The 18,656-nt window shown below is 46.9% G+C and overlaps 7 protein-coding genes across 7 annotated transcripts; 5 read left to right on the forward strand and 2 right to left on the reverse strand.

Annotated features, from left to right (window-relative positions):
• Window positions 1-624: 624 nt before the first annotated feature.
• JR316_0007804 (uncharacterized protein) lies at window positions 625-1,992 on the forward strand (the record flags this gene model as incomplete). The annotated part of the gene is made up of 1 exon (XM_047893527.1): window positions 625-1,992. One exon carries the CDS (start codon window positions 625-627, stop codon window positions 1,990-1,992), a length of 1,368 nt encoding a protein of 455 aa, XP_047746842.1.
• Window positions 1,993-6,601: 4,609 nt separating this feature from the next.
• Window positions 6,602-6,904, forward strand: JR316_0007805 (uncharacterized protein; the record flags this gene model as incomplete). Its single annotated transcript, XM_047893528.1, has 2 exons — window positions 6,602-6,831; window positions 6,883-6,904. The coding sequence occupies 2 exons, from the start codon at window positions 6,602-6,604 to the stop codon at window positions 6,902-6,904; spliced, it is 252 nt and encodes an 83-aa protein (XP_047746843.1).
• Window positions 6,905-7,092: 188 nt separating this feature from the next.
• Window positions 7,093-7,365, forward strand: JR316_0007806 (uncharacterized protein; the record flags this gene model as incomplete). Its single annotated transcript, XM_047893529.1, has 1 exon — window positions 7,093-7,365. One exon carries the CDS (start codon window positions 7,093-7,095, stop codon window positions 7,363-7,365), a length of 273 nt encoding a protein of 90 aa, XP_047746844.1.
• A 1,559-nt stretch (window positions 7,366-8,924) lies between these two features.
• On the forward strand, window positions 8,925-9,821 carry JR316_0007807 (uncharacterized protein; the record flags this gene model as incomplete). Its single annotated transcript, XM_047893530.1, has 3 exons — window positions 8,925-9,409; window positions 9,471-9,668; window positions 9,731-9,821. The coding sequence occupies 3 exons, from the start codon at window positions 8,925-8,927 to the stop codon at window positions 9,819-9,821; spliced, it is 774 nt and encodes a 257-aa protein (XP_047746845.1).
• Window positions 9,822-10,952: 1,131 nt separating this feature from the next.
• JR316_0007808 (uncharacterized protein) lies at window positions 10,953-12,134 on the reverse strand (the record flags this gene model as incomplete). The annotated part of the gene is made up of 1 exon (XM_047893531.1): window positions 10,953-12,134. One exon carries the CDS (start codon window positions 12,132-12,134, stop codon window positions 10,953-10,955), a length of 1,182 nt encoding a protein of 393 aa, XP_047746846.1.
• A 1,926-nt stretch (window positions 12,135-14,060) lies between these two features.
• Window positions 14,061-15,709, forward strand: JR316_0007809 (uncharacterized protein; the record flags this gene model as incomplete). Its single annotated transcript, XM_047893532.1, has 5 exons — window positions 14,061-14,081; window positions 14,674-14,943; window positions 15,005-15,077; window positions 15,129-15,190; window positions 15,245-15,709. 5 exons carry the CDS (start codon window positions 14,061-14,063, stop codon window positions 15,707-15,709), a joined length of 891 nt encoding a protein of 296 aa, XP_047746847.1.
• Window positions 15,710-15,900: 191 nt separating this feature from the next.
• On the reverse strand, window positions 15,901-17,920 carry JR316_0007810 (uncharacterized protein; the record flags this gene model as incomplete). Its single annotated transcript, XM_047893533.1, has 2 exons — window positions 15,901-16,307; window positions 16,366-17,920. 2 exons carry the CDS (start codon window positions 17,918-17,920, stop codon window positions 15,901-15,903), a joined length of 1,962 nt encoding a protein of 653 aa, XP_047746848.1.
• Window positions 17,921-18,656: the final 736 nt, after the last annotated feature.

The raw sequence follows: 18,656 nt of genomic DNA on the forward strand, positions 1-18,656 counted from the left end.
CGCATTAAACATTAAATATTAATCGAAATCATTTGCACTCAACAGTTAAAACGTTCAATGAGCCAATAACATTAAACAGACCATTGACAGAACAACCCACAGCGATAACAAGAACAAGAACCCACGCCTCCCTCGACGAGTCGACATTTAAATTGCCCTCTGCCCATTACCGACATGTCAATATCTTCGCGACGCGACGTCACCCTCTTCCCTCTCTCCCAGGACCCAAGGCAGGCACAAAAGTTCAACCATAATCAAAGCACAGCCCACAGTCAACAGTCAACGTTCACGTTCACGTTCAGCAGCTTCAGCATTCCCACCGCCCCAAATACATCGACGGTCCGTTTGCCCCTCTTTCTCCCTTCTCCCTTCTCCCTCTCCCCCTTCCTTCGTCCTCTCACACCTTCACGTCGTCTCTCTGATAGTTGACCCCGCACGCAGCTACCCAGCGCGTCGACTAACCCTCCACACCCACGCCCATACGCGCTTCACTCGACATCGTACGCACACCAACAACCCACACCTCCATCATCTTCGCAGCTCAGAGCTACGCACCGAAATAACGATACCACTTCAAACTTCACTTGAATCTTGACCTTGACCTTGATTTTGACTTTAATTACGATGCCAGCCGACCGCCGCGAACCACACAGCGCCAGCCCCCGCAAAGCTCAAACTAACGCAAGACTTCACCCCACATCTCCAGTATCTCCCGCACCACTCGCCTACCTCGCCGCCAAACACAACGCCCCCGCGAACCAGCGCTCAAAGGGCTTTCGCCCTGCGCGCGTTATCGCGCCTCCCGTTACCGTCGAGGGAGAGCGTGATGGCTTGGGAGGTGCGGACGCAGAGGGTGAGTGGGATGGGGATGGGGAGGGGAGGGGGAGTGGGGATGAAGGATATGCGAGAGGAGGAGGAGGGGGCAGAAGAAGAGGGGGAGCAGGGGAGAGCGACTCGGACTCGGACTCAGATGTGGAGAGTGTGAATGAGATCGACGCGTTTGAGACAGAGACGGAGGAAGTTGACTATCTACAGCAGCACAATGAAGAGGATGAGGAGGAAGCAAGAGACATGCACGATTCAGAATCAAAAGCCCGATATGAGCATGAACCCGCCAGTCCTCCCGCCGCCGCCGCCGCAGCAGCAGCAGCAGCACCTCGACAAGGGACGCAGTCCAACACGACACCCAAACCCATCAAGTTCCGGCCCTTACGCATCCTCGCACGGCCCACAACGCCCGAGCCCAACCCACATACTGAAGAGCGGGGGTCCTCTGACTCTGGTTCGTCTCACGAGGACTCCTATGAGGATGACGAGGACGAAGACGACTATTCGGACTACGAAGGCAGCGAACGGAGAAGGAGGAGGAGGCGCTTGGACTCGGACTCGGACTCGGAAGTGTCCAGCGTGAATGAGGCGGAGGCGTGGGAGACGGATGATGTCGATGAGCAGTGGGAGTTGGAGTTGGAGTATGAGGCCATGGAGAGGGCCTATTATGCTGAGATGGCTGAGATGGAGTGGGAGATGGAAAGGGAGATGGAAAGGGAGATGGAAATCCCTCCAGAAGAACCAGAACCAGAGCTAGCGTCGAACCTCGGAGACGACGACGACGACGACGACGACACAGCGCGTCTCGCAGAGGTAGAAGCAAAAATCGACGCGCTGTTGAAAGAAAGAAACGCGATTCTAGCCGCGCGCGCCCGGGACGGAAAGAAGAAGAAGCAGGCGCCTAACACTTCCCCTGTCCCTGGCCCTAATCCTATCCTTATCTTTACTCTGGGGCCTGCACCTACACCTACACCTGCACCCGTACAGATACCCGTACGGACACCCAAAACGCCTACACCTACGGACCCCACCAACACCAACACCGACAAGGACACGGACCCCGCCGCGCTGGACGTCAAAGCCGAAAAATGGGTCGCGTATCACGCAACGCTGGTGCAGAAATACGGGGATCAGTATCCCGGTTCGTACTCCTCTCTCCTCTAAGGTCTCTTTCTCCTTCTTGCGTATATGAAAACCTCTGTCTGTCCATGTACTTATCGCCTTACCATTTATATTTCCCTCTTACCAGCAAGCAAGAGCGAGAACAAGATCCACCAGATCCTGCGCTACTTCGACAAGTGAGTGACTTTCCTCCAAACACACACAGAGCATCGATCATGGTTCATGGTTCACCTCCTTCCCGTCCTGCTTAATCTGACCAACTTCCAACCTCGTCAGCATGACAGAGTACGGACCATGCAGTACAACTTCAACGCGTCTTGAGCGGTGGGAGCGGGCGCGGGATATAGGGTTGAATCCTCCGATGGAGGTACGTACGTCTGTCTGTCTTGTGTCCAGTGTCCAGAGCCCACTCCACTTTGCACTTTCCATCGCGCGGTTGCTGACTGGATCGGAATAACAGATCTTCGAGATCCTCAACACAGTACAGGGAAAAACGGACGAGAGATATGCTATGTCCGTGTTCAACCTGAAAGCCAAAGCGAATGTTACAGAATTCAGAGGGGAATATTAGGGTGATTGGACTTTCAATTTGGGAATTTGGAGTCTTGAGCTTGCAGTCTTGGACGTTGGAGGTATTTAATTTAAGGTTATGTCATGTTTGTGTCGCGCTGGACGCGTGTTCTGCTTTTCTTTTCCTTTTCGTTCCGTGATGTACTATTGAATGTGAATCGCGATTACTAGCCGCTACGAGTAGTAGAGCAATCTTTCGGAGAACTCGGAGAATTCTGAAGATCCCACGACATAGCAGACTAGCAGCAGTCAAGCCAAGCCAAGTCAACGCCAGCATCAAAAAGGGGTATACTCCAAGAAGAAGAGGTCGCGCAGATTCACACTGCATACTCGTGGCAGTTTCAACTATAGAGAGCGGGATGGTCGGGATGTGGGTGACACCAGCACCGGCACTCAAGATGCGAGTAGCGGGTACGGGAGAACGACAGATTCCGCAATCGCTCTCTATGCGGAACTGGCAATTAACAATGAGCGGGGAGCAATGGGCGGGCAGCGGGGAGTATGCTCTGAGGTCTGGTTTTCTGGGGTCAAGTTCAAGTTCGAATTCAAGTCACGGCGGACGTGCGGCATCTGAGTTGTAGGATGGATCATGGATAGTCTCGAGTAACAGGAGACTTTGCAATTGGGAGGGATATAATGATTTAATGGACGCTGAAACTCGCCAACTGCTCATAGAGCATCAGCCGAGCATTGACAGGCTCCAGACGTGGAGTCCAAGCCCATATCCAGAAAATTGGAGCAGAGATTCGATTTTGATTTTCTCAGATCCGACGTGTTTTTGGTGCTCAGGCAGCAGCTGGACGACATGCACGGTCCAAGTCAAGTCCAGGTATCAATGAGATCGAGTGGGCATCTGAGATAGTGAGGCACTCGATAGATAGAGAAAAAGTGTGTTGTGGTCGAGTGGGCGGTCAATAGGATCAAACATTGTCGTGGGTGAGAGCAAAGGGTGGGCAAGACTGCAAAGTAGACGTCACAGCAAAATTGCTGCAAAGTGGCAAAGTGCAAACAAACAAACAAACAACATCTGTACGTAAGCGAAGCGGCGCGTTTGATTGGCTGGATCGGAGATGTTGTGTTTGTTTGTTTCTGCTTGGTTCTAATTTGGTTCCCACTTAACTCTTGCTTTCAACTCGAAGTCCAGGTATACCCTTGCCAGCGTATTTGCCTTGTCCATTTGTTCGCCTTTGCCTTTGAAAGATGAAATGCGAAAGATATTCCAATTTACAATCACAGCGAAGAAGAACGTCAACATCACCGTCATCAAGTTCTCACTTACTACACCTCAAACGGCGCAAAGATTATTGTAGGTTGCCTGCCTCATGTCATAAAACCAGCATCACACTGACCCTCTTTCGGGATCCACAGAGTCAGCAAGCATTGAAGTCATTGATACAAGCCGCATGCCTGACCCTCAGTTAGCGGATACTGAAGTTCCAGATGCTTTTGGTGCACCCTTATCCCGTTCTATTTCATGCGACTCGAGCGTCTTGACTTTGACCGATTTGAACACCAATTTTGAGGAGGACGATGTTGATGAGCAATGTGAGGCAGAGATTACACGCACTGCTAGGCCTACTAACAATGAGGTGGTGGCCGCAGCCTTGGCCGCGACCACTGCATTGACTTAGACTACACTCGTATTTACTTTTTTTAGAAAGATCAGTGGGGATTTTTTTTTCTTTGTAACATTTCTGTAGTAAGAAAGGAGGAATAGTGCATGTACTTTCCCTTCAGTAGTCGGCGTTAGAGAAACCGATGACGCCTCCAGGATTGTATCCCAAAGTGTAATATAATGATGTAGTCGCGTGATAGCCATACATCATCGCAATGCAGTAATCTATCGTCATTGACTTCCTTTGGTTCTTATTTGTGCTGAACGATGACTGTAGCAAATTACGTCCAGAAAATCTATCAAAGACGCCTTGCGTAGAAGCTAGAAGTGGCTATACCCGTTCTGTATTTGATATTTCTCAAGCTATTCAATTCCAATTTTATTGCTATAACGTTTGAATATACTTGCAGAGTATAATAATACAATTACTAGAGTGACTCCTGACAAGCCAAGTATGACACATCGAGTTGAGCAATGTGATAATGGCCTTGACAAATCATCTAGAATGATAATGACATTGACAAATCAGGATAGTAAACGACATTATTGAGTTATTCTACAAAAGCTCAAGCAAAGCCCACGACTGTAAACACCTCATCGAGAATATGAGCAACGAGAAACGTTTAACCTCGTGTCGATAAACATGCCATTCAAACATACCAATAACAACGAAAGGAGTGAAAGAATTATATTACACACGAGAAATTAGTCACAATGCCCATCCCAAATACAGTTGAGGACAATCAAAGACATCAATTTTTTTGCACGAATTATGTAGACTATGACAAACATGTAGGGTGCCTAGAAACTGTTTAAATAGGTAATACTACGTCTAATTAAACGATTTGCACGAGCAGATTTTTCAGATTCAACTTTTTTGGAAAAAATTTCTCAAAAAATTTGGCGGTGGTCAAAAAAATTCGCTAAATTCTCGAAAAATTCATTTTTGGATAGCTTTTGATATTCTGGGTTCGCGCCTGAAATATCGAAAAAATTTATCGAGCCATTCCCCTTAAATAAATTCGGCAAGATGCCACCTAACGGCAGACCACCCAAGCAAATGAGGAACATTTCCGGCCTAACACGATAACTTTCTCAATCTTCTTTCTCTCAAGGCCATGAATGCATTTTGAGTGAAAATTCCATTGGAAATTGAACCCTGTAGAACTGGCAAGCTATTATACTTTTTAGCTATGGCTACTCCTATTCATAAACTATGTCTATAGTGCTGGGGATGACTGTGCAATACTGCTGTTGTGAAGTTGAAAAAAAGACATTTCAAGAAGCAGCTAGGATACAGAATCTGAGGGAAAAAAAAACATCTTGAAGCACTTCCAAAGCATGTTCCACCAATAATATTTGTTGTTTCATCAATTCCTCCTGGCACTTTACGGGTGCTTATCTTGATTTGACGGCGAGTACAGCGGTGTGGGCAGTGAGAAAGCAAAAGTAGGCCAGCCGATTTTGCAGCGAGTAATTCGTGGTAAAATTTGGAGTCGCCGAGCTGCCCGGCACCAAGTAACATGACTATATTTTGAAATTTTTTGGCCAAAAAATTTGGCGGTGGTCAAAACCTCGTGGGAATTTTACGAAAAGTGTGTTTTTAGACGCTATTTGACTGTCCGAGTTCGAATCCGTCGTTAGTTTTTGCCAGAAAATTCGCGTTCCTGAGATACGAAAATTGATGTCTTTGATTGTCCTCAACTATACAACATTCTTAGGTAATTATAGGTGGGGAGAGCCTTACTTACAGCAAGGCGACGTAGGTCGATGGGGATTGCCGATCTCCCCGACATTCTCGGGAGTTGCTATTCAATACAAGGTGCTAAGATCCAAATTATTTACGAAAAGCAGACCCAAATGAACCACAACAAACCATATCATGGCTGTGTATATAAATGACTAGGGGCCCAATAATCTCGTCTCATACGGTCTCCCATTATCATGATTTGGTATTTACTCAGACGAAGTCGAGTGTTGACCAAAGATTAACAATGACCACAGTCAATTCAGACTAGCTCAAAATACTAATATTACCATCAAATACACTACAAGGAACCCTGCCATTGGCAGTGGGGATACTGCTCCCCAGGGAACGACCTCCACTAGCTGGATCCAGACGCGGCTATTAGGGGAGGTCAGAGTGGACGATTCGGAGGCGATTCAGCGACACGATTCAGAGACGATTCTGGTCATCAAAAGCGTGGGAAGACGCTGAATCGCCTCAGAACGTGAATCGCCGAATCGCTGAATCGTCTCTGAATCGTCGAAGCGGCTCCAGAGCCGCTTCGACGATTCAGAGACGATTCAACAGCTTGATTCTACTCAGCAGAATCGAGCAGTATTTAATTTATTAATTATTTTCAATTTACCTAATTGTATATTTGATCTTGACATGATCAAGATTTTTCTCCATCATCGTGAGGGCTGGTGTGATACACAGACTCTTTCTGTGAGGCTCTCACTATGGCCGCCAAAAATTCGAGCCGTACAACTCGTTCAGCATCGTCAAAATCGCTCAGCAAGACCACGTTACCCAAGAAACCTACCAAAACACAGGCCAAAAAAGCAAAATCTACACGGCGGGCCAAACAGAAGGAGGCTGAGGTGCTTGTAGAGTCATCGGATGGAGAATCGGATTGTTCTGAGATAGAGAACGAGGCAGAAGGAGAGGATCTATCCAAATGCTCGATTGAGTGCGTACAAAACCTTCTCTCAAACTACTTTTAAACAACTTTTATTATCAGTTGGCACAAAGACCATCCGTGAATCGCCTACTGAATTGAAGGTGAATCAAAGTTTTGAAATGGGGGGGTCAGAGTGAATCGCGCTTCGGAAGCAAATTTCTGCGTCAGAATCGGTCTTGAATCCTGACCTGAATCGTTCGCAAATCGCCTCCGAATCGTCCACTCTGACCTCCCCTATTGTTCGTTCGGATTCCAGGCACTCAAACTGCAATGCTTGTCATAGACCGCACACCTGCGCTCATGATAGAGGGTGCAGCGAGCTCTGGGAAATCTAATTCCGAGCAATCCACACGCTCAGACGTCTCCCGATGCTCCAGCGCTTATAGCAATATCTCGAGCGACTCGACCGTTTCGACCATGCATGATATGATCGACCAGTTCGAGGAAGACGACGTCGACGAACAAATGGAGGCCATGGCGCGCGAGCACGCGGGGATGTCGGGAGACGGAGAAGGCATGGGTGCAATGGGAGTTGATAATTGAGTTCACAGAGAAAGAGGGTCTCTGGTTTGAAGTCAGCGGTATGCTGCCCTCCGGTTTTGTGCCCATTGCTCCGGGGATGATAGTCTCTCTCTTAGATGCATTGGCAAATTGAACTATTCTCGACGACGACACAGGCAAATTTAAAGCGCTCTGTATGCATTAAACGGACCCGGGAAACTAAATAAACTAGACGCGATATCTGAAATGTATATAGAGATAGAATCAACCTGTATCCTGATCAAGGAGGCAGTATATTTTTAAGACGAGATGTATACAGTGTCGCAATAAAGTTTCTTTGTATACGATGTGAAGGTTTATTGACTTCAAGTATGAGTTAAGTCATCAAAGGCTGCGTTCAAGGTGTATTTAGACTTTGGAATTAAATGCACTACTCCTTAAATCGGCACACCACCGTGCCCCACTGGATATATGACCTCAATGGTCGTAGAAAAGCAACAGGCCAACGAAAACGAGTTCGTGACCGAGTCCGCCATCTCAAAAAATTGAACTCACGAATGCTTTTTTCCTTCTCCCAACATTCTCCTAACCCAACGAGCTAGTATCTTAAGCAGTATTGATGTACCGATTGGGATCTCTCATGCTCTCAGCTGATTACCAAATCGTCGGAACATTATCGCGACTCACGCGTCACGGTCAAACTACGCGTGACGACGAAGAAAAATGTCAATGAAACCGCCTCTGTTCTGTTATACCACAGCGCTTCCCCTCCAGATTCCAGACCCTGTTTTTTTCTCTCATCAAACGGAAAGCAGTCATCAGGTTTAGATTCGCCTGGAATATTGCCTCCGGACACGTAGCCGACAAGAAGGGATGATGGTGCTATGGAAGCAGGAGCAAAGGATGCCCAACCAACTCACTCCTCTCAGACATGACCCCAGCCACATTTTGAAGAACACGACGTCGAAGTTTAGCGGGGACGGAAGATGATATGTCATGAGATTTTCATTGATGCTGGGAAAACAGTAGGTATTCCTACTTACATTGTACGTATAGCCTCGTTCAAACGCTTCTAGCAAAGATTACTGACATCGTTTTAATGGGACCCACAACTTAAGTCTTAAAGAACCTATTACATGCTGCATTATGGCCTGCTATGACTCCTCAACTGCACGTTTCGAGGTAAGGTTCGATCGCGCTTTTCCTGAAAGGCTGTTAATTTCTTTGGCACGTAACATTTGTATAGGGGTTCGGCTGCCAGTAATGTGCGAAATTACATGCGCGAATTGCATGTCGTGGCAATGGACAACATATCATCTATACAAGCGATAAGACAAACCAAGCTATTCCGAAATGTGGTTGCTTCGTCGATTGCGTTCTAGTAACACCACTCACTACCTCCGGCAAATACTTCAGGATGTTGTTCCGGCTCGAGATCTCCGACAACATGCCGCTGCCATACGACGCCAGATGAAATGACCAGGCGCTTAGGGTTATAACCGCAATTCTTTCAGCATGTCAGGATATACTTGGGAACAACGTGCCTACGTATATATATCGCAGCAAACAGATTCTATCATGACTCACGACTGAGGCCAGACATGGACATTACAACCCCTGAGATGCGACGCCGTCCTGATACTTCGCTCTCGACAGAGACGCAGATCAAAGTGGAGCCAAGCCGCTATAGCAATGTCGCTCAATTGCCTGTCACAACACTGCCAGGTCGCCCTGTATCCCCGACTCAGACCGGCCCTCATGAAGAGGGATCGACCAAGGAAGCCTATTCTGCCAACATGCATCAGCGTCGACTTATCAAATACTGGATCCTCTCCTCCATTGCATTCTGCATCATAATGCCTTTGTTATCCATTCTTCTCGGCTTTTTCTTGCACACGAAAGGTCTCAGCTACACCTCTCCAGCGGGAAGCTTTGGAGGAAGGAATCTGTCGATCAGCGCGTATCTTATTTCAGCAGACCCTACATCATCGGTGATAACTTTCGATTGGGGTGTGGACACCGACACATGCATTCTAGAGTCAAAGACCGTTGGTGAATGTACCGACGTGAATATTTTTTTTGACAAGTAAGCTTTCTACCTCCACAAAACAACTCGCAATATTGTCTGAATGTTTGGGAATAATTAGCAACCTTTTGGACAATTCTGACGACAACAACAATGGCGTGCCTAGCACTGACGTTCCCTCCACGCCCCTGTTCCGTTTCAACGCTACTGCCTTTTCGTCGGATTTTAGAGCCAACACTCCTACCTTCCGAACCAATATACGTTTATTTCAAAAAGGCACCCCTCGCCGCTTGTCCCTAGTAAACTACCCATTTGATACGTGAGCACCTTTTTATATTCCTCAACAAGTGATACTTACGTGTTTCTATTCCCAAATAATAGCTACGCTGCCACCGTCTTCATGTATGCACAAGACAGCAACAATAAACCAGTCAATCTCCATCTCGACATTGTGGGAGGTACTGCCGTGTAAGTACCATCATCAACAAGATGCATCTATACTAATGGCGACATCACATCCAGTGGTTTCTCGGTGTCGCTGCTAACTTCGAACCAGCCAAACTCTGGGCTGGAATCGGAGGTTATTAACACAGTAATCAACGTTCAGAGAGGTTCTTTGATTATTGCGTTCTGTGTGATTATCACCATTGCAATTTGTCAGCTATATACCTTTTTTAAACCGGAATACTTGCACTCATACTCATGTTTCTGCTATTTCAGGGATTATCACATTGGCATTATTCCTTCTTTCGTTCACCGCCGTCGTCTTTGGTTTCCGCCAGCGTACAGAGGTCTTAATCATTCCTGTTGCCACTGTGTTTGCCTTCACCCAGTTGCGTGGCAGTATGCCAGGTGCCCCACCCGGATTTGGTGTGTCCTGCAATCGTTAAGACCTCCAACGTGTAACTTACCACCCATATAGGCGATGTTCTCGGTTGGTACCCGCTTGCCGGGCTTTACTTGAAAATTTTAATGTGCTAACGGCGGGTTTACTGCAGACTTTGTCGGCCTACTACCTTGCCTCGGAATTCTCAGCTTCTCAGTAAGAAAGTTTCTGTCTGGCCTCAAAGCAAAATTTGATTGTCTTTATAGTGCGCTTTGACACTGGGAGCGCTGTTAATCACAGACCCCACAGAAAAAGAAGTGTTAACGTGGGATATGGTTAAGCGTACGTACTACACCCTGTTGATAATGTCATTGTCTCTAAAAGGTTCAACAGCGGAAATTTTGCCTGCTCTGGGGATCAAGAGGAGACTTGCCAGTCAACTAGCATAGTTGGATGGAGGTTGTTGTACATAGGGAATTGACTCGGGAAAGTTCTGGTATTCAACGTCACATCATGTTTGGAGTGTATGCATGCAATTCCTGCAACGAAGACTTTCTCGAAAACCAATTGATTTCAATGAATCATTACCTGATTGATGTTTTTGAGGATCAATGAGGCTTGAGGGGAGTGGCCCCTTCTGCTGACTTGTATTTGAAAACTGGTATGTGCAATATATTTTTTTGTCCTTATGGACAATGTCACCAGTTACTCGATTTAGTTCAAATCTTTACCGCACGCCGCCTATTACCATCGCGGACAAACCTATTCTCCTCGATTTTACTGTGTGGGGAGGGAGCCCACATCCACTGCTGGGATCTGTCCAGTAGCTGGCCGACTGAAGGTCGCGTTGAGGGGCACATAATCTGAGAAGAAGCCCCCATTACGAAGGTAGAAACGGCCATTTTCGACTCCTCCAGCGTAGTCCATGCGTTGCGCGTTGTTTGCAGTGGCATCTCCGGTGTAGTATCCAGTTGTGAGCTCTGTCCAGGTTCCGTTTAGATTGCGACCCCACTGGTTACCGTACAGAGCACGCCGGCCCGTATAACCCTTGGTGTCAATGAAATTCTCAAGGAAAGAATGGGTACCGGACTGATATGCGGTAGTGGCCGGACGCTTCCAGGTGGCAATGTAGCGCCAGGTATTTAGCTCTGGGGCGAAGAACCAAGCAGAGTACAGAGTGCTTCCAGCGCCATCGGGACGAATACGGGTGATGAATTTGTAAGTGTTACCGGCGATCCAATTGAATACGAGATATGTTTGACCACCACTTCCTTCATGATCAAAGCTGTTGTCGACGACTCCCGCGCCCTTGCTGACGAGCGTAGTCTTCTGTCCATTGTCCGCGTCCCATACAGAGAAGAGGACCCATCGGTCATTCTCGCGGACCTGGATGCCTGAATATCCTCCATCAAATCCCGCGGCCATGAAGTACGAGCCGACGACGTCTTGACCGACTGGAACTGTCACTTCGTTGTAGAAGTAGTCGTTGTTGGGTGGGATAGTGTAGTTCATATGGACTGATGGTCCGCGACGCGACCAGTAAAAATTGGCGGGGTCGTTGGCAAAATTGGTTGCCGAAGAAGTAGTGATGCTCAGGCCCGACACATCGCCAAAGTATCCTCCGTCCTTGGTCACTCCTTGAAGGTCGACCTTCACGTATCCAGGAGCAGCTACGCTAACAGTCCCTACAGGATACGTCTTAGGAGTCGTTCCGGATAGCTGAACGTTGAACGCTGTCCCGTTGATGGTGACTTTGACGGTACTGTTGTTACTGCCCGCCAGATACGCGTTTAATCCGACTGTAACTGCGCCTGCAGAAGCCATACGGAAGTACGCGCTGGTGATGGTGCTTGCGCTGTTCCAGTTGGCCAGGCCGTTGTCGTTGATGACTTCGCTTGCGCCTGTCGCAGCGGTGGTAATGAAGGCATTGCCTGCAAATGCTACTGTTTTCGTTGACATTGTGAAACTGTTGAGAGGTAGGAGCTGTTTTTTGAGCGCGTTCAAGCAGTGTACTTTATACTCGCTACAGAGGCGATGGGAGAACTGGTTGTTCCATTAACATCTACCTCTACACAACGGAGAATGCTCTCCAGACATCTCATCGCTTCCGTCCTAACAGCCACTTCACCTGTCGGACTTGACACAGAACCAACTGTGAATTTCTTGACATCTCCGTTTCGCTCTGTAACCCCAGGAAGAACCCTTTGCCCTTTAATGTAATGACACCTGCAAGAAAACCATAATGTTCTGTCTTTCTGTAATGAAACTCACCTATTCAGGCCTGTAACCCCACGACTTGACGTGCTTCAATGCTGACTCCAGCGATTCCTCAATATTTTCCAGAACATACTTGCTGTCAAATCCGGATCCTGAACCACGGAAGACATTGAACCCCTGACTGGCAAAAGAACAAACCGCCAGCAAGAAGCTTCGGTTGACGGTAAAGTCTTCTGTCCGTGAACCCGGGTAGTTTAAGTTGCTGAAATATTGAATGTAGAACTTCAGACCATAAATGTTGTTCGGATGCCTGTTGAACGAAGTTAAACCGCCCAAAGGTCACTACTTGTGAAATATACCCATACTGTTGTTTTTACTGCAGTGAGAGCCTACACATAAGTGACTGTATCGACAACGGAATGGTGGCCATTTTGACACGCGTAAATAACTGCTGTTGATACAGGACGATCTTGCACATCTACATGATTTCTGGCACTATTAAGAGCTGCCTCGCCAACTCCCCGCCGTAATCATGTAGATATGAAAATATACATACTGTAACTGAGGTAAAATCAGGCTGTCTCCAGGTCAGGGAGAAAGGATATTTGCCGCAAATAAAATGCGTATAGAAGTTATTTGCCTGCGGTTTACGGTTGTCATGCTGTATTTTCTATCAGTCCAAGTCGCCATCCGGCACTTGTTTGCTGGCTGGTGCTCCGTACTTGCTTACGATTCTTTTTACCCTTCATATTATTATTATATAATCGTGGGAACTTGATATGGTACGTATGGGATTCTAGGGCACCTATTTCAATTTTTAGTCGCCATCCGAAATGTACCTGACAAAGGAATGACTATGGAGGCTGTACGACACTTGTGCCTGGCAAGTTCAAGTTCTATCTAGCAGTGTTGCTCTGCCATTCATGAAGGTGAGAATATGCGAAGCTCATCTCCCCATCCTTTCCGGCAAACGCCCACAGAATCCTCCCGACGCCCTGTTCGACATTCGCTCGTTGGGGGCCCATGGCCATGGCTCAACATCGATGACGGTCAGGCGCTTACATCAGAATTGGGCAAGCTGACCCACAAGTGGTTCCTACAGAGTTCAACACCAAGACACTTGACCGATCGCAACCCTTGATTACTCCAGGATGCAATCACGAGAGCTGTGGGGGATGTTATATGACTTATCCCGATCCTGACACCCATCCATGGGGACCGAAGCAGAGGTTGTCAAGTGGTATGGACGAGAAAGTGCTCAAACGTGATGACGACTCTGCGTGTATTATTCACGGTCTTCATGTAGTATCACCAGGCAGGCCCTTTGTTCAGAGCAATGTCCCGATTGTTGCGAACATTGGCCAGGAAGGGATTGTATGGGATCAATTACTCAATTCTAAGGTGCTAGATTCGAATTTTTTCCGTATAAACCACGTCCATCTTGACTGACCATCCCTCTTCCAGAATTCTGAGACAGTGGAAGTGCATATAATGTTGGTTCACAACCTATCGTGGCCAATTTTGCAAATGCTCGGTCGCATGTTAGTCTCAAAAAGTTTCTAACACATGAATCGTAGTGTTAACCTGCCACTAAATTAAGATACAACATACATCCTTTATTTTGGACTTCCTCTTTTAATCACATACCATCTTGCTCTCAAGAATCTCATGAAACATACAGTGCCGAGTGTAAGGACGAAGAACCGTTGTCTTTGGACATTGAAACTAACATTCAAAAAACATTTTTAACAGCAATAAGTATGACACTGCCATTTCCCTTACCCGCTATTGAGTCAATGGATTCAGAACTGTCGCAAAATAATAAAGGCAAGTATAATTTGACAAGTTTCAACCGCCCATTGCTTACTGTCACTACTGATTTGCAAATTGAAAGATTGGACAATTGAAGTCTTAGCCGTTCATTTAGTACGGCAAATTGACGGTCCAGGAAGTACAATGGTAGTACACATCCCCCAAAACGAAGGTATTTGCTCGGCATCTTCTTTAAAGCAAGCGTTTCTTGCGTTGGGTAAGCGCCTTACATCCCTCAGGCCTCGTCTGTGTTTGCCCGAAATGGCTGAGCATCGTTCCCCAAGGCCGCAATAATCGTTGTCAAGAAACGTGGAACAGGTCTTCTGAGCCAGTGTTGGTATTACTCTGGCTGCAATGGTTTGTCCTGCAATGCTGGGACAATGAATTGCAGCGTATCCAAATTCGTATCAATGCTATGGCATGTCGAGATATTTCTTCCATTTTGTGAAACTTAATTTCTCTATTGCAGGAAACAGACGCAGAACTTTTGATGGAATATACCGATCACAAAGCTCGCTCTGTAGGAGACGTCGTCGCATGCACAAATTTCCTGCTCGAGAATGAGCCATTCCTAAAAACTGTCAAAGAATATATTGAAATTATACAAAACTGGGGCATCTATTGCGGCATCTCCAAGAAGGCTTTCTATGCTGAATGTCAACATACTATCATGGAAGCAGACCGACTCCTTCGCCAAATTCGATACCAGATAGCGAGTCTCAGAAACCTCAGTCAATTGGTTTGTGATTTGCTTTGTGCTATGCCTGGTACCTTGCTTGATAGCACCATTTTAATTTCAGATTCATGTGCGATTAAAAATACTCAAAGCTCAAGGCCATAAAGAGAAGCTTACGCAGGTAGTCATCGTCGATGGTGAGTGGCTTATAAATCGGAAAAACGGCCATACCGAAATGTGTCCAATAGGATCAATGCATGTTCTCCTCTCGTCTTTTCTGATGATATATCTTCCTCTTCTCTTTGCAGCGGTATGTGATATTTCACCTCTCAACCCATTTGCATGTTTATCTGTGACTGTTTAGATGTTATTCGGCATGAATATTGAAGAATTGGTACCAGGAACCCGACTATCCCTCAAACACTACGTCACTGTTGTCGTTCCAGTCACAGTGATAACAGTAATATGTATCATCACGATGGAATATAGATCGAAACGGCTAGGAAGAGCAGACATATACCCCGACCTCGAGTCCGAACTGCAAGACAGCGATGCCCAAGCAACAGACGACGCTGAAATAACCCCCCTTGATGTGAACCAGCAGATTGCCGAGGATGTGGAGTTTGACAATAACCTGATTCACGCCATTCGTCCTCCCAGTGCCGCCCATAACACCTTTGAACCGCTAATCAATAGACCTTCGGATATAGAAATGATGCCCACTGGACGAGAAAGCAATGGGGCGCGAGGGCACGACTTCATGTTCGGCCACCCCCCTGACCATTGGTCCACAACGCCAAGTGGTGATGACATGGGCAGCGGCAGATAGCTCGCGAAAGGTTTGTAAGGCATTCTGCGGTTTGTTTCCAAATCGTGAAATGGGGGTATATTTTGATGTGCGTTGGTCATTTGTTTCTTTCATCTGCATCCTATAGTCAGAAAATACATCGTTAATTTATTGTTGAATGAGCTTACTTATTATATCCTGTTTACACATACTAATATACTATTGTCGCCACCTCAAGAGGAATATAAATTGGCAGCGCTATAGCTTCCAGACCGAGACTCATCTAAAAGGTACCCAAGGAATGACGACTGCAATCCAAAGACAAGATCATCCTTGACATCGAAGAGATATGGCAATGCATCAAGAGCATGCGCAACATAGTCCCGGTGTGCCTGGGTTGTCAGTTTCTGTTGGAGCATATCCACTGTCAGCGGCGTGTCGAATGACTGCTTGTCATCGCCTCGGGGAGAGAGTAGCACATTGATGATAGTTCTGATCGTAGGCGTCGATCGGAGTATCTGCTCGTGCAATTCATCTAGTGGTGCATATGCCTTAACACTGGGGAGGCCGTGTTCGCGAGCCTCGTCGCTGTGCCTTGCTGCGAGGACATAGTTTGTCGGGGTCGTTTCTTTTTCATAAACTGTCATCCGACAATATAGTGAATTTTAAATATTCATGACATATTTTTCAACACTCACTGCCATTTTTCTGTATTCGCTTAACATAGCCAGAGGCGAGTGATCTGTGGGCGAGTCCAACGTCTGTGAAGAAAGGGCCTGACCGATTTCGATCCAGAAGAAAATCGGACAGCGACGCGTGAAGCAGCTTCACTGGCTTGTCCCTGCCGTGGAGACTAACCAGACATAATAAGTACCCCAAGACATGTTCGACATGACCTTTGGGGAAGGAAAGAAGATCCTCTAGATTGGCAGGAGTTGTAAAAACGCCAAGTTCGTCTCCGTCGACTCGGGGAATAACCAGGACATCAAAAATAGCTTTGATAGATTGCCTGTGTGCCAAATGAGTATTCCTGAAGATATAGTCGTAGAGATCATCCAATAGAGCATATGGTCGATCCGTTGTGTCAATAGCAGACAGACCAAGAATAACCTTCAGACATTCGTCAGGCCTCAGGTGGTCGGACTTTATATACTTGATGACCGTAGCAGGGTATATGAAACCAGAGGAAGATTTAAGGACGAGCTTTTCGATATCGGCTGTCGATGGCCAACTCTCCGGGAGATAGGCAGCCAATTTATGATTTGATCGAATATGTTCAAATTCTTTGGTAAGGAAAGTGAGAACATCACTATCAGCCTCAGAGTCTTCTCCTAGGTTCTTGTGGGTGTAGTTAATGGTGTTGAAGATCTCGTGTCTTAATGTTGATAAAATGTGCGCTTCTGGGCGGCTTGCTATGATGATTCGGAAAGGCATGCGAAGCTGTTGCACAGCATAGGCGACAACCATTAAGATATCGCATTGAATTTCGGGATCATCGCATTCGTCCAATCCATCGATCACCATCAACCGTGGCTGAACCCGCGAAGGAAAGAGAAGGTTGCTGATATTGTATCTCCACGATTTGGACAATGCGTTTATGGGGTCAACAATCAGCAGCTGCATCTTGACCTTGTTAGAGAGCGAGAAGACGCCTGGATTTTTCTTCAGATTTTTGGCCAAGTAGGTTCGAACGGGCGGAAAGTTCATGGCGAGCTGGTACGCCAGAGTCGCGATGAGCAGTCTCCCGTTGTTTCTCCCGGGGTACGTCCGTGAAAAGAAAAAGCTGCCTGCGTGGTTGTCTTTCTCTTTGAGCAGAAGTGCGATCTGCTGGCCCAAGGCGGACTTGCCCACTCCAGCTGGACCGTGCAGCCATAGTAAAGACGAGGACGAGGATGAACTCCCAGCCTCAACCCAGTTAGACAATGCATCTATGATTCCCAACCGGGTGTCTGGATCGCATTTTGGTGCGTCGAAGCGCTCCTCCGAGTCGAGGAGACCAGCCAGGGCACTTTGGTTGAGAAGAAGACCTACAACGTCTACAAAGGGTCGGACTGTTGAGTATCGATAAATGCGATTCCATGAACTAGGGCACTCACCATCTCGATGAATTTTTCGCGGCGGGGTGTAGCGGTTTCGTTCAACTGATCTGTGGTTATGGTTATGGCTATGGTTGTGGGTGACGGTAACCGGTTGGTGCGCTGTGAAATTGCCTCCAGTTACAAGGACGTTGCTGGAATTCTTGAACATAGACATCTGCGCAAGAAACCGAATGGACGGAATGGGCAAATACTAGAACACAGGAGGGAGTAGGAAGAGGGCTATACCATCAGCCATTTATATGGTTTTGATATTTAAAGGCCTTCTGAATAGCACTGCTTGACAGGCCGCACGGCGTAGGCGCCGTGCCTTAAATTTTCCGCATTGTCGATATTCATTGACCATTGCAATTGTGCTAGATAATGTGATCGATGCATGAGTATGATTGGATTCTGATGTTATTCTTTCATCATGGATATGTTCTATGAACCAGGAAAGAAAGGAAGATGGAGTTGGGATGACATTGAGCTGGCCTTTTGGAAAAAAATGTCCACAGCCCAGTCACGCACACGGCAATTGCATTGCCTGGGAATTTTGGACAAACCCGGCGGCGGCGCACTCACTTCCTCTCGACTTTGTCTGTCTGTTCCAGTCTCTATTCCTTCGTCGGTTCTTGCCCCTCGTTTACGACAGCTTTGGGTATTCATTCTGTGTATGTTACGCAGTGAAGACCGGGAAGAACGACGGCGACCTGGCGATTCGGGATAAGAGTTGGCTTTTGCAGGATTGAAAAAGTTGCAAGTTGGTTTTCTATCGAGTCGTTTTTCTAGGATTAAGATTAGGTGAGTATACTTGATATAAGTGAGCTCAATTCTTAGTATACTGAAATATCTCTTCGTATCTTGGATCTATAGTCAATTGTTAGCCCACTGGGTGGACTATCTTCTCGAGA

Source organism: Psilocybe cubensis, chromosome 7 (genome assembly GCF_017499595.1).
Source record: "Psilocybe cubensis strain MGC-MH-2018 chromosome 7, whole genome shotgun sequence".
Taxonomy (NCBI): Eukaryota; Fungi; Basidiomycota; class Agaricomycetes; order Agaricales; family Agrocybaceae; genus Psilocybe; species Psilocybe cubensis.